General features: G+C 44.6%; 1 protein-coding gene across 1 annotated transcript in view; it reads left to right on the top strand.

The window, feature by feature from the left end:
• LOC142570545 (arylsulfatase B-like) overlaps positions 1–10,389 on the top strand; it is an 89,981-nt gene extending 79,592 nt beyond the window's left edge. Inside the window, exons 9-11 of the mRNA XM_075678920.1 lie at positions 1,528–1,799; positions 2,800–2,982; positions 10,249–10,389. Coding sequence (XP_075535035.1) covers positions 1,528–1,799; positions 2,800–2,982; positions 10,249–10,389 — 596 coding nt within the window. The remainder of the gene's footprint in view (positions 1–1,527; positions 1,800–2,799; positions 2,983–10,248) is intronic.
• Positions 10,390–14,802: the final 4,413 nt, after the last annotated feature.

Genomic DNA, 14,802 nt, shown 5'->3' with positions numbered 1-14,802 from the left:
CCATTCTCATGCCATCGTCACCAGTGCATTGTTTCCATACAGTCATTACCATGTATTCGATGTGAAACCATCGACGGGATGCTGGCGTAGTCTTTTCATCGACATCATTGCAACTTCGACGCCCGACTCTCGCCATGCCGTTGTCGTGATGCCGTCGTCGTCACTGCATCGTACATCCATCACGGCATTTTTCCTGTTCGTCATTCTACCGTAATCATGCTGCCGTCAGTCAATAGTGATTGTGCCACCGTTGCCATCATGTCGTCATTACGTCATCACACTGGCGTTATCATGCATCCGTTGCCACACCGCCGTCGTCATGTCGTCTTGGTCGGGTTTCCGTTTCAGTTTCAGTTTATTTCTTTAATAAGGTCAGTGTTATGATCGCTATTCCCGTTTCTTCGTACGGTTGTCGTCATACCGTGTTCGTCACGCCGTAGTCGTCATACGGTCGTCGTCATTTCATTGTGCTCATGCCGTCGTCGTCGTCATCGCGTTCTCATCCTTACACCGCCTCATAATTTATTAATGCACATCATGCTCTCGTCGTTATATACGCCATTGTCTTGCTATCTATGTGATTTATACTTCGTCGTTCCATGGTCAGTTCGTCGGCTACGTAGAGTCATCATGTCTCAATGCTCATTGGTGACCTTAAGAAGCGAGCGCCGTAGAAAAGCGGGACGATGTCGAAGGAGCATGTTGCATATACGCGAAGCAAAGAAAATTTGAGCATTACCACTACACGTGTTAGATAATCGTGACTTCGGTAATACGGTGTCTCTAGAGTGCTATTTCTAGAGTGCTATTCGCAATACGTTCGGTAGTCATTGTGAAATGGGTTCTACGCTAATTTATTAAATACTTTTTTTATTTCTCCCACAAGTAAATTAATCATTTGTAAACCACGCAAACAAATAACAGTTTTTTTGTTTATACTCCCATATTTACCTTCTAGTAGAAACGAGACTCACGACGTCTCGTGCTGATGACACTTATTTAACATTCATCCTGAGACTAAGAGGAGATTGTTAGAACAGTTTCCAAATGCTGGTGCAAAGCTTGTTGTGTTCACGTTTAGTATTTTTGTGAAAATTCTTTACAGAAAACTTGTCGTGTGTCTGTATGTTGAACCACCGTTTGCACGCTGGAACGATAAATCTGGTGTTAGTCTGAGTGTCGCTAAATTACCATGTATCGGACGCTTTGCAATATGTCAACAAGAAAAATTAAGTGGCCACGCATTGTCGTTCATTTTGCTTGTGCATTTCTTCTTGTGATATATCTCAAGGGAAATATCAATGCTTGTCATGGTATAGAAATGAAATAGCGCTCAGTTTAATAAAAGTCCGCTATACATCCTTATGTTTCTATTGTAATTTTGGCCACGTGAAATCTCTGTGCTTCTTCTAACCCACCGGGTCGTATACCTATATCAATTTGGGTACATAGGTTGTCACTTTACCATACCGAAATACACCTGGTTGATTACAACTACAATGACAACAATTACAATGATGCACGCAGGTGGAGACGTTTCCAACCTTGCTGGAATTGACGGTGTCAGCCACATGCGATCCTTACGTGAGCCTTTCGCCGACAAACCAAGACGCGAGATACTCTTGAACATTGACCCCAAAGAGGGAAACGAGGCCATAATCCAAGATTCATATAAGCTTGTCCATGGAGCGTTCCCTGATGGCACGTCGCAATGGCTCGAGATACCCGGCAAGAGGCTACCAGCAGCAGAAGAAGCAGAGCTGGCACGTCAAAGCTGCATTAGTTGCACAACTTATCGGGTAAAATGAAAGATTTATTTTGCGTGAGAATTCAGTCTGTGTGCTGTGTAAATGTTTGTCTTGCAGTCCTTGTGGCTGTTGTATGCTAAAAAATTTAGTGTAGCGAAACAACAAAATACTCTACTACGTGTAGCGTAAACCAACGCATGAAGAGAGATGGGGGTTCAGGAGGGCAAAATGCAACTGTAATGACAAAGGCGTGCGTGGCAAAGGTTACAGGTGAAAGAGGGGGAGGTGCGCGCAGCAATAGAGCTAAGAGTTTGTAGGTCCTGGATTTCTTTTTAATTTAACATGCTTGGCTTTATACATAAGAAACTGGGCAGAGATATGTGCAAAGTAGCCGCTTCACTACCCACAAATTATGTCAAGCACGTCGTGTCAACTTTAACAGAGGCACGCGTCTCTCTCCATTGCTAGTAAATATGTGCACAGTTGCCCCATGGTAATCTGTATTGATAAAGTGCTGGCCAGAATTCAAATGCAGGCCATAGAGCTCGAAGGCGAGCTTAACCTTGTAATTATGGTGATGTCAGTGGACACGGGACAAAAATAGACTTTCCTTGAACTATAGATAGGTTTAGTTAATGTGGAGCACTAATGAATACTACAAGCACAATTTGTCGCTGGCTTCTCCGCAACGTTAAATTGGTAAATGAAAGAAACATGATGAATGCGAAGCGAAATGTTTCAGTGATTTAGCAGCTCACAGCCAAAAGCAGGGCGGCTAACCGCAATAGAAAGCGTATGTATTGAATAAGAGCAAAACAATAGCGCATTTCACTTTGCTTGTAGCGTGTCGCATATGAACGGCGGAAAAGCTTCTTCTAGCGTTCGCAGCCACTTTTAGGGAAACTTTAAAGACATTTACTTTAAACCATTAGTCTTACTTTTCTACTCGTTGCTACACGTGCATCGATCTAAGAAAAATTGCTGTTCTTTGTCTGACGTGCTCCTGTTCAGGCATCATTTAGGTACGCTAACTATTTATTCTTCACTACAGCTGCTTGACATTCGTGGCATGAGCCCGAGCTGTGGCGAAGCCGGAAGTGTCTACTCAACACCAGTGAAATGCGGAAAGCGAAACTCGAGCAAAGCTGTATGCGACTCCACTCTGGCACCCTGCCTCTACGACATTAACGCTGACCCGTGCGAGTACAACGACATCGCCAACGAAAACCCAAAGGTGACTATAACCCACTTATGTTCCAATGACGTGCGGTGCAAGCAACAGATATGAATATGCACCAAAATCACTGTGCAAGGAAAGCCAATGGTGAAACTCTTTCCGCAGCAAACTAGATCACGGTCATTGTAAAGGTTAACCCGAATGATTGTCAGCGTTGTTGATACCACTATCATTTTTTTTTCATGGCGCGACATGCATGATGAACAAATTCTAAGTTTTTTTTATACATAAAGTCCATGTAAGTATAAAAATAATAAAGGCCGGATACCAAACAGATAATAAAGAGAGTAAACTAGATTGTGACCGCACCAGCCCCATCGTAACCATTTGGTATGCGTATAAATAAGGTAGCCACAATAATTCAGTTTTCAGTTTATTCAGCAACATTGGTCATAGTTACGACATTGTGAAAGAACCTCATTCTTCAGAAATAACGTGCTTAGACACAATTTTGCATCGTAGGCCGGTAAAATACCCTAATCTCTAAGATCAGAGAGAGGGAGAGAAAGGCAAAAAAATACAGGGATGTTAACTAGAGATTAACTCTGGTTGGCGACGCTGTACTGGGGGAGGGGCACAGGGATGCATAGGCGAGAGAGATAAAAAAAGTAAAAAAAGAAACATACACACGCGTACAAACGATACATAGCTGTTTCTGAGGGCACTGACACGCACTATGCGAAGGCGTTCTTAGTGTTACGCAGTGTCACCGTCCAATTCTACGTCACACAGTGCACAGTCACAATTTTTCACAAAGTGCCGTGTCCTTTAGTAACGCAGCAGCGCCTTAATAGCGGATCGCGCTAATGTCCGCGTAGGCCAGTTTCCTAGGATGTCGTTCTCTGTTATTGGGCGCTTGGTATTTTATTGTTATTGTTATTGGGTGGCTGAGAGGGCTGCTCTTTGCGGTTTGAAACGAGGGCACTCACAAAGAAGTCACGGTTCTTGGTCATTCCGACAAGAAAGGAGTACGCAGTCACGTCGTGGAAGATCGGGTGGAATACGGAGCTGTAAATTATGGTCCAGGGTATGAAGGCGTGTACTTGTGAATTCGGATGAATTCCATTGAGCTAATGTTAGGTCACGCGCAAGTGCGGAAAGTTTTTTTGCTGCGTTGGCTCTCGAAAGAGGAATGGCAATGCAGTTGACGTCGTCATGGGCAGATCGGGCAACTGCGGCCGTTCGATCATTGCCATGTAGGCCACAGTGACTAGGCAATCGCTCATATATTATATCGTGCGCTTCGTCAACTATGTGATAGGGTACTTTTCTGATCTCTGCGACGAGCTGCTCAAGTGATCCATGGCGCAGTGCTGAGAGTACACTCTCTAGGACTCCTTTGGAATCACAGAATATTGACCATGCATGGGGCGGTTCCTCCTGAATGAAATGAAGAGCCGCACGCAAGGTTACCAGTTTAGCGGCTGTCGTGGATGATACATGTGACGTTATTAGTTGTATTTTGACAGATCTTGCTGGTATAACCACAGCGCAAGCTGAACTTGTAGGTGTGACTTAGCCATCGATGTAAACATGTACGATGTAAACATGCCACTGTGCACCTCATGTAATCGTCCTCCTGTGACCTGCTTCAGGACACACGACGGCAGGTTAGCTTTCTTCGCGATTCATGGGATGGTGAGGCGAATTTCAGGTTTGTGCAGACAACATAAATGTGAGAATATTCTTACTGCAGGCATGTAGTTCCATGGCAAGGAAGTATGAATGGAAGCCACTATATGACCAATAGTTGTATGCGGCATTTCTGCCGGTAAAAAAATAAGGCGGTGAGAAGGTAGTCGGGCAACGTGCCGAATATACGCCTTGAGGTCGTTGGTGTCCAAGTACGTTGATATTGGGTGATCTCGCGCTATGACAACTGTTGCCGCTGGAGACGCACACTTCGAAAGAGCGAAACCCATCTTTAGGGCTTGAGCTTGTAGTTCCTGGAGTACGTCAGGTTTGTATTGCAGGTGTTGCCTAGCACATGGAGGCTGTATCTGGCGAAACGGAGGATCAGGGCGTTATAAAGCTGCTGAATTGACAGCGCCGACGTGAACCATGATTTTTCGTCGAGAAATTTGAGGAGGTGTACTATTGTCGCTAACTTCCTCCTTAGGTATCGAACTTGCAGGCTCCATGATATGTCGCGGTTGATAATTACCCCTAAAGAGCGGTGTTTCTGTGCGTTTACGGCTTCTTGCCCATTGGTACTTACAGAGCAAGTCCTCATTGCCTTCCGAGTGACTATAACAAGGCAGCATTTCTCTGAAGACAGGTCTAAGTTCTGTTTTCGCAAGTACAAGATGTTAACGTAGCAGCCTTTTGCAGGCTTGCTCGTACCTGCAGGCGTGCCACAGCAGATGCTAAATGCAGATGTGGCCAGCGTAGTTTGATTCTTGAGCTGTGTTGGGCAAGCATCTGACTATGGCTACTAGCACTAGGTTGAATAGCATCGGGCCTTGCGGTACTCCACAGAATGTTTCTTGGTGAGTCGTGGCCCCATCCTCGGTAATCACGAAGAAATGCCTGTCGGTCAAATAACAGCACAGCCACTGAAAAGTTCGGCCGCCGATTACGGCTTCAATCGGTGCCTCTATAATGATATGATGTGCTACATTATCATAGGCGCCTTTTATGTCAAGGAATAATGCCGCAGTGAGTCGTTTTATACATTTTTGATGTTGAACAAGCGTGACCATATGGACGGCATTATCTATGGATGAGCATCCACGCCGGAATCCAGCCATAGCATCCAGGTACACGTTGTAATTTTGTACACGTTGTAACTCGGACCCAAGTTGCCTGAAAGCCTGGGCTACAAAATGCGTGTTATGGTCATGATGCTGTCGTGCTCGTTGCATCGTCTTCATTCCAACTTTGTCTACGACTCTCGTCATGCCGTCGCCATCATGCCATCGTCGTCACGCAGTCGTTGTCACACAATCGTTGTCATGCAGGTATCGTGATACAGTCATCGCCATGCCATTCTCCCCATATACTACTGGATTTTTTATTTTCTTCGTGCTGTTGTTATGCAATCGTCGTTATACAGTCTTCGTCATGTAAAGGTTCTCAAAGCGTCGTCACGATGCTATCGTGGTCGTTTCTCAACATTATTGCAACTTAGACATCTGACTAAAATCACGCCGTCGTCTTCGTACTGTTATCTTCATGCCATCGTCGCGAATTTTTCGTTTCAAGTATGTCGTCATACCACATTTGTTGATGCAGCAAGGTAATAATTTTTTCGTCGTTCTCTCATACTGATGCTGTGTTCGTTCGGTGGCGATTATGCTTCTTTTGTCATGCCATTGTCGTCATTCCGTAATTGCCACACAGATGCCTCCTTGGTTGTGTTATCATCTTTATTCCCAGTTCCTCATCCAGTTGCCGTCATAACATCGTTTTCACGCAATCGTCGCCATAATACAGTCATTGTCACTTCATTGTCCTCCCGTCGTCGTTACACCATCTTCATACTTTTAATAAGGATATCTGATTGTCATCACGTCGTTGTCATTATATGCCTTTGTCTGTAAATCGACGTAATTCTTTGTCACTCTACCGTCGCTGGGTTGGCGTCATACAACTATAGACATGCCTCCACGCTCATGATCCATCTAGGAAAGAGAGCGTCACAGCAGAGTGGGACGATATTGGAGTATGTGACATATAGCCGAAGCCACAAAAGTGTCATAATTACCACTTGATTTGTTCAATAAACGGGACTTAAAGAAAATCGCGTTGCATTGCTCAATTGCTATTCGCATTACCATCGACAGTCATCGTAAGTCATCGTGAGTTCTGCCTTAATTTTTTCCTAAGCACCGCTCTTAGGCTTCCCTTCCTGTGGCGAGCGTCGGCGTCGTACCTCGCAATCGAGCGAACGAGCAGAACGAAGGATGAAAGCGAACGCGGAGCGCACTGGGAGATGAAAGACGATGACAGAGAAGACAGTGCGAGGAGGAAAGCGGAGGAGAAAAGGGCAGAGAAACCATGAGGCGGAAAGCGGAGGAGGAGGGTATGGTGAAAGCGTGAGAAGAAAAGCATAGTGCCGGCAACACGAGCTGTTGCGGCGACGATGACTGCGAGATGGCACTAAAGTAGCGCGCGTCGTCTGCATGGAACAAAGCGCTACATGAGCGGAAGTTTGTCTACGGCGGCTGCTGTAAATCGAGACCACGCGTCACCCACGCGCTGCTTCTCGCCATCTCCGGATTAGCGAGGCTGTCGCGCCACACCTCGTTCCGTTTGTAACGTGTCGCACGAGACCTATTGTCCGCGCCAGACAATATATCTCGAAATGAAAACACATATAGAGCTTCACTCAAATTTCGCATTAGGGAGCATCGTAATCATCGGTGAAATTTCTAGAGTCCTTTTGTTAGGTCATAAAATTAGGCTTATCTAGATGAACCTGCTTGGTAAATTATGCGCCAATAGTTCAAAATATTCAGGAGCAAAATGTACACCGACAAAAACATCGTTTCATACTGAGGGAGTTTTGCGGTTGAACATTCCAAAGTACTTCCAAGGCTATCAAGAATGCCGCAGTAAGAAACTCGGAACTTATTTCGACTACGGTGGTTACACTTGCCGTTCTTTTTTATTTCTTCCCATTCGAATGAGACAATCATGGTCGAAATTCGTGCCCGTGACTCCCGGTTCAGCTGCACAACGCCACAGCTACTGGTCCGTCGCAGCAGGTCCCTGCATATTAAAATGTGTTCCACTTTGAGTTGTGAAAGCGCGTGATTTACAGATAAAACATCCTGAAGATATAGGAATTAACCATTTGTCAGAAATAATCGAGGACTAAATTATCTTTTGTTTCGTTCAAACTTCAACCTCAAAAAGTGGATATCAAAGAGTCGCTTTGAATTTTATGAGTCTATGCATAGCTCCGAACACGATTTAATGTAAACTTATTAGGCGGCAGACCTACAGGCGTCATTGCGCTCTTCGGCTTGTTGGTGAATCTAGTTGGACGCTATCCCAGCAGCGTGATAGACGCACATCGGTGTTAACCTACATCAAACATAGTGAGACACAAAACATTGTTCACAAAGTACACGGTGATGACGCATTATTGAGAAACTGTCCCTGAATGGCACGAGTGGTTTTGAGAGGGCAGAGATTCGGCGCAAGATGATCCCACAGTCGGCCGCCTATCAACGTTACCTACAAAAGAAATGAGGAAACCTATGTGGCAGTTGCTCCTTGAAATCAACTAACACTCTGAACGGGAACCTGGGGGTGCCTCCCTATATACCTCAATACAATTTAGGCAAATGATAATTGAAATAAAATTTGGACCCTCACATACCCGTGGACAACCCAGAGACGAGCAAGAAGAAGCCAGACGAACAATGGCTGCTGACCTTTCGGAAAAGGCTAGGTGAGCTCCCGTAATTTTGTTAAGCTTTATTGGTGGAAATAATATTTGGTGCTATCAGTAACACCTTAAAGTGAAGCGGTAAATTGTTCAACAGCGAGTTCGTTAGTTCACTCTCCCCCCTAATACTATAATCGACTACAATATAAAAGAACTACATTGTTTATTGCCACTTCGAAGCTAGAAGCTTGGTGCGCCATTAACGTCTGCGGAATAGCGGAACGATGAATCGATGCTTCTACACCAATACGTTAAAACGCTTGCGCCAAGTTATTTGGCGGCGCCTTCATAATTCATAGTCCTCTGGGCACTAGTTATTTATGCACGACAGTGCCAGGGGCCACACTGCTGTATCAGCCCGCCCCACAAATATCTGGCCAAACATTCATATTCCTTTTCTGGTACATCCCCCTTATTCACGGTGTTCGTCACTGTGTTGCTTTCTGTTTGTTTTCAAGTGTGAAATTACCACTGTCAAAGAAGCATCGTGAAAATATGGTAGCAGTTCAAAATTCTGAGACTCAATGAGTTGAATAGCTTCCCGAATCAAGCTTTTTCTACTCGCTTCTTTGACTTCAAGAATCGAGAGTACAAGCTAGACAAGCAGTTAGGTAATTAGTTTAAAAGTTAGATAAATAATGTTTTTGTATTTTAAGTACTAGAAATTTTTAGCACAGCATGTATAAACGCTATAACAGGCAAAAAACCAAATTATCTTATCAGCCGCCAGTTCAATTCTTATACAAGCCTGATCACTCTAGGATTACTAGGGCATAGGCGAAGCAAAGAAGGAAATGATATTTCTTTCCGTGGTAGCCATTCTAAAAAAAGACAGCAGCATTGCGGGCAAGTTGGTAATCCATTACTCAAACGATATTGCGCACCAACATTTGTTTGATCTGTCGTTAGCTATGTTCTCCTGTTTTCGCTACATGTTGTTTCTCTCACCACCCTTACGCAATACTCCAGTTGGAGCCTGTGAGGTATGTGTATAAACAAATAAATAAATAAACAAAAAACGACACGGACGTAAGAGAAGACGACACGCCAAGCGCAAACTTTCAACTAAGTTTATTGTATCACTGAATCATTTCATACATGTGAAGCAGTGTATACTGTGCATGCGCTTGCGTGAAAATAAACTGCGCATTCATATAGCATTCCTGTTAACATTCGTCTGATTATATGAACTGTGCATTCATATTGCATATATATGTGCGCATGCGCAGTCTACAGTGCTTCGCATGTATAAAATCGATAAACTGGTAAATAAACTTAGCTGAAAATTTGCGCTTGGTGTGTCGTCTTCTGTTACGTCCGCGTCGTTCTTCTGTTGCGCAATATCATTTGAGTAACAAAAAAGAATATTTGCCGTTTTAGCATCTTTATTTCCACGTGGTTAAATGTCTTGTCTGGAGCACCTGCAGCCTTCGAATTGCAAGCTTCGAAATATGCATATGAATGTACTCTGTACGCAATGGAGCTTGAAAAAGGAAAATGTGTTTGCATTATATATATATATATATATATATATATATATATATATATATATATATATATATATATATATATATATATATATATATATATATAATCACTTATTTCTCTGTAGACCACGCTGAAGTATTAGGTGTAATTAAGCAGCAATTTTGCTGTGCTGCTTCACGTTGTATTTCGCATTCATGGTTGATATATTTGAAATGAAACAAAGGTATCAAAATTCATATTTTCCAGACCCGACCCAACCCAACATAGATGTCGAGAACTTCACCTATAAGCAGTATTGCTATCATGTGAAATGTATTGTCCTATAAAATCGAAGACTTTTTTTTATAGTGCCTGTGTTTCTTTTTTTTTTCAAACAGATTGTGCGCCAAATGCAAACTCGGATTTCGGCCTACAAGAAGAGTGCATTAAATCCCACCAACCTTGACCAAGATGCCTCTTCATTCCCCCATAACCACGGTGGGGCCTGGGTCAGCTGGAAGGACAAGGTGCCGATATGAAGAATATCTGTTCTGCTAGACTCCAACTTTACAATTTAAAAAATAAACAATAGAAATAGCCCTAGTATAGCCGCGCCTACAAGGTGTTTATAGAATGCTGGTTGCTTAGACACGGGACACTAGGACAGGCTGAAAGGAAACATTTAAAAAAAACGTTGCGTATTAGCAAGCCAAATGCAGTATAGAAAACGGTACGCGCGCCACCAGAACGTTATCACAGCTTCATTTCGTTGGACTCAAGAGTCATACGATTTCACATAAGCGCCATGTGTCACAATGTCTAGCTACAATCTGACAGTGTACGATCCTTAAAACAAATTTGTTAATACAGACAAACAATAAACTAGCTTTAAAATAACCATGGACACGATAGGCATTGTACCTGCAAATAAAGTTCATTATAAGGTATACCCATGGCGCATTTGTTTCTGGGGAGTTTGCAGTACACCAACATAATATGGACGTCCGCGATGTCCAATTCCCGTCATACCACCATCGTTACGTAATCGTCGCCCTACAGTCATTGTAATGCAGTCATTCGATAGTTGTCATGTCATAATTGTGATGCTGCCGTCGTCATTATAGTGTTTTCATAATTTCAGAACCGCCTTCTCAATGTCGTCATGCCATTGTCATGATCCCGCCTTCGGCAGTAGCAGTGTATACCTAAAATATTTAATTCTAGCGCGATCCATGATGATTGCTGTCAAGGTTAATGTCATTAGCATTCCATAAATAAATGGCGTACCTTTTTGACCAGAAGAACTTTATGTTTAATCGTTGGTGGTCATTTTCAGATTTCCATTGACTCGGCTAAATGTGGGATACACTGTGTGTGAGATCCGCGCACTTTGCTATGGCATTCGCTCTGCAAGGTCGGCCGTGACCACGGCGGCATGACTACTGTGGGAACACAAAGCAGTAACAATGACAGCATGACGACAAGATGACAATGGAATCACGATGCTGAAATGATGAGAGTATAACGAGACAGCTTGACGGAGGCAGCATGAGGCCACTACAATGACGAGTGTATGATGACAATGGCGTCCCGACGACTGTATGATGACTATATGACAGCGATGGAATAACTACAACTATAATGTGAGTACTATGGCATGGGGAGACTCTGATGACGAAGCTCGAGTGTTGAAGGTGAAATCACTTCGACGAAATCTCGACAAAGCTATTACAGCGAATTCATCATGAAGACTGTATGATTATGACGCAGTGACAACGATGGTAGGACAATGGTAGTACAATCACGATTGAATAATAGCATCATAATAACAATAGAATGGCGTCGATGGAACGACGAAAGTGGTATGGCGAGACAACGTCAGGAAGATTGGACGACCTTTACGAAATCATGGCGATTGCACGACGAAACTATCACGACTGTATGACGGACTATGGCGTTATGACGACAAGCGTGGGAGGACGAAGTCGCAAAGACGACGAGGGAACGATCACGATTGCGTCATGACCACGAGTCCACACCTGGTGGTACAAGCTAATAGGCTTGGGTGTGACAGTATGCCGACGAGGAAGGTCAACATGAACTGCAGCAGAAATTGCGGCCATCAGGGAAGCACTTCAATTTCCCAGCAAAGAGACTCCTCTTGCACCCACGATATTACGCGATTCTGAGATATCTCTCCAAACCAGCCCCTATTATTCATTAGCCATAGAAATCAATAGCTTCTCGACATAGCAAATAGGAATGCCCGCAATATCATGTTACAGCGGATACCTGCACAGTGTGGCGTGATCGCGAAATAACGGGCAGACGCTGAAGCAAAAATGGCTTTAAATGATGCTTCTGAAGTAGGCACTGCGTTTTCACGAACAAGGAGAAAAGCACGGCTTCGTTGCGTAATATGCAACCATAGGTTGGAGCGCTAGTTGAAACATATCAACGACAGAGGTGATTGCATAAATGGGACACAGAAAGAAAACTTCACATGCTCTCACAATCGAAAGGAAGCCAAACTAGTATGTTCCACATGATTCGTTCTGGTGTCGCGTTCACCAGGTGTTACATACACCTAATATGTTTTAGTGACACTATCCCAAATAGTGAGATATGTCAGGTGGCAGAAAAAGTTTCCTCACATATGTTGCGTTTATGCCGCGTATGCGCAAGGACGACGTAGACTCGTCTCTTCCATCGCACACGTCAATAAGAGGTCACCATCAGACCAGAGGCGAAATTCAGCGCGCTAATATACGAACATATTTTGGCGTAACAAAAATCGTATGGAAAACGCGCATTCACAACGCTAAAACTGTTTGTAAGATAAGCAAGCACGCGTTGTCTGGTGTTGCGATGACGAGCGCTGTAAGCGACAAAGTGCGTGTATAGGATAGTAGCACATCTCCGAACTTCAGTACTTGCCCCAATAGTAAGTGTAAGTCAATTTGAAAAACTTAAATAGCCGTCGCAGTTCCCTACAAAAGAAGTAATTTCTACGGCACGGGGATAGCAGTCTAATGAACCTAATTGTGCCTACCTGCGCCATTCTACCTGACGCGGGTAAGCGTTGGGCCATGCCGTTTGTGTGGGTTGGCCGGAAGCTGCAACTGATAGCAAGCGTTGGGCCATGCCGTTTGTGTGGGTTGGCCGGAAGCTGCAACTGATAGCCGAGGATGGCCACGCTCTTATTTGTCCTCTTGAAGTGCATTCAGCAGTTTAGCACAACATTGTAGTGTGTTGGTGCTGTTGCGGAAGGCAGTCACATTAATACTGTGCTGCAAACTTCTGCGTAAATTCTGACACGCTATGTTTATTAAACGTAAGCAAGCTTAAGCAAACGTAGGCAAACGTAAGCACACTACTATCTGTCAAGACGGGTATTCCCCCTACCGCACCCCGCCTTATGCAGGGCGCGGGCGGTTACCCTTCAACTTCTACAAGCCCGTGCGTACCCTAACCTCGCGGTTCTTCATGTCATATACCCTGAAAGATATCCCAGTGCGGACTGCCCTGCCTGTGGACTAAGGGCAACATTGGACCATGTGTTGTGGGAGTGTGAAGCCATCGGCTCCTCCTTAAGCGAGGATAGGTGGGCTGAGCTCTTGGGCAGCCCCGAACTCAACGACCAACCACTGGCCGTCCAGAATGCCCGCGATCGGGCCGTCAAGCTCGGCTTGGCGGTCGGCAAAGCATTTCAAGTTGCTTCACGTGCCTCGGATACACCACAATGCAAGTGGTGCGTGCGCCTATCACGAAATCGGCGTCATTGCCCACTGCTGCATCGCGTTCAATGCGGCGGCGACCCAGCGTCGAAGCGTAAACAAACTTAAATCTCGGAGGCAACGTCGGAGGCCGTGGCCCTGGGTACCGCCATGCTAGCGGAAGTGGCCTGCGGCGAGAGCCATTAAGCACGCAGCTCTGAACGCCCGGCGCCTAGTGGAGATGTTTTCCTTATACGCGTCCCGGGCCAAATAACGTCACTGACGTCTTTCACTCGCTTCTTGCGATGGCCTTTCTATATTTACCTCCTCTCACCTAAACAAAGCTCTCATAGGCGTTCGTGAATTTTGTGCAAAATTTTTCTTACAGCCAACGACCGTCCTACGGTGTTTCCAGCCAGCGGAGCTGTAGTCAAGTCAACATGGCGGCCTGAAAATCCGACCACAGTGGGCCGGTTTCATGAAGCTAACAATGTGAAACGCGCATGGCGCTGAGTGCGTTCACTAAAACGCGACGTATCAGCACGATAAGCATTTACGTCACTCGAATTATGATGTCTCGTCTGCTCTTCCGGCGCCGCACTGTTCAATCGACAAATTCGGTTCGTTCTGACAAAGGTACGACATTTATGCCTTTAAGCAGTGTAAGTACATATCGTATGTAATGTACTGAAAGACTGAACAGACTTCGCATCCAGGCCGTTGTGCGTGTGGCATTCACCGCAGAAAAAATATTTTTCGTTTACGTAGAACTGCCATATTTACGTTCAACCACAGCCCACTTATTCGGAACTCATCTGATTCACTTCGACTATGGCTCTGTTATAGTTCCTGCTTCACATGCTTCAGTTCCACACTATACAGTTTTACATGTGCGTTTCGGAATTATTCCATGCGCTTCTAACGCCACGTGCACGACAAGCAATGCCGCATGAAGACGGCGTATTAAGTGCTCTTTTGCTTGGCTTCGGCTCATTGGCTCGTGCCTATTCCCAACTAAAGGCAAACGGCAAAGAAAAGGTGAAGAAGACGGCGCGGAAAAATGTAGAAGAGTTTGAATACACAACATTGCCTTTGTTATCTTCTTGATAATAAAAATCCGCAATTCCGCCCGAAAGATAAAGCACCGATTCCGATAGCAAATCAGTAGGCAGCTGTATGAAATAAGGAAAGTAGTTCTATCGACCGTAGAAACTTCCAAAGGTTCGCTTGCTAACT

The sequence above is a fragment of the Dermacentor variabilis genome, chromosome 2 (genome assembly GCF_050947875.1).
Source record: "Dermacentor variabilis isolate Ectoservices chromosome 2, ASM5094787v1, whole genome shotgun sequence".
NCBI classification, from domain to species: Eukaryota; Metazoa; Arthropoda; class Arachnida; order Ixodida; family Ixodidae; genus Dermacentor; species Dermacentor variabilis.
This window is presented reverse-complemented; position numbering and strand designations above follow the sequence as displayed.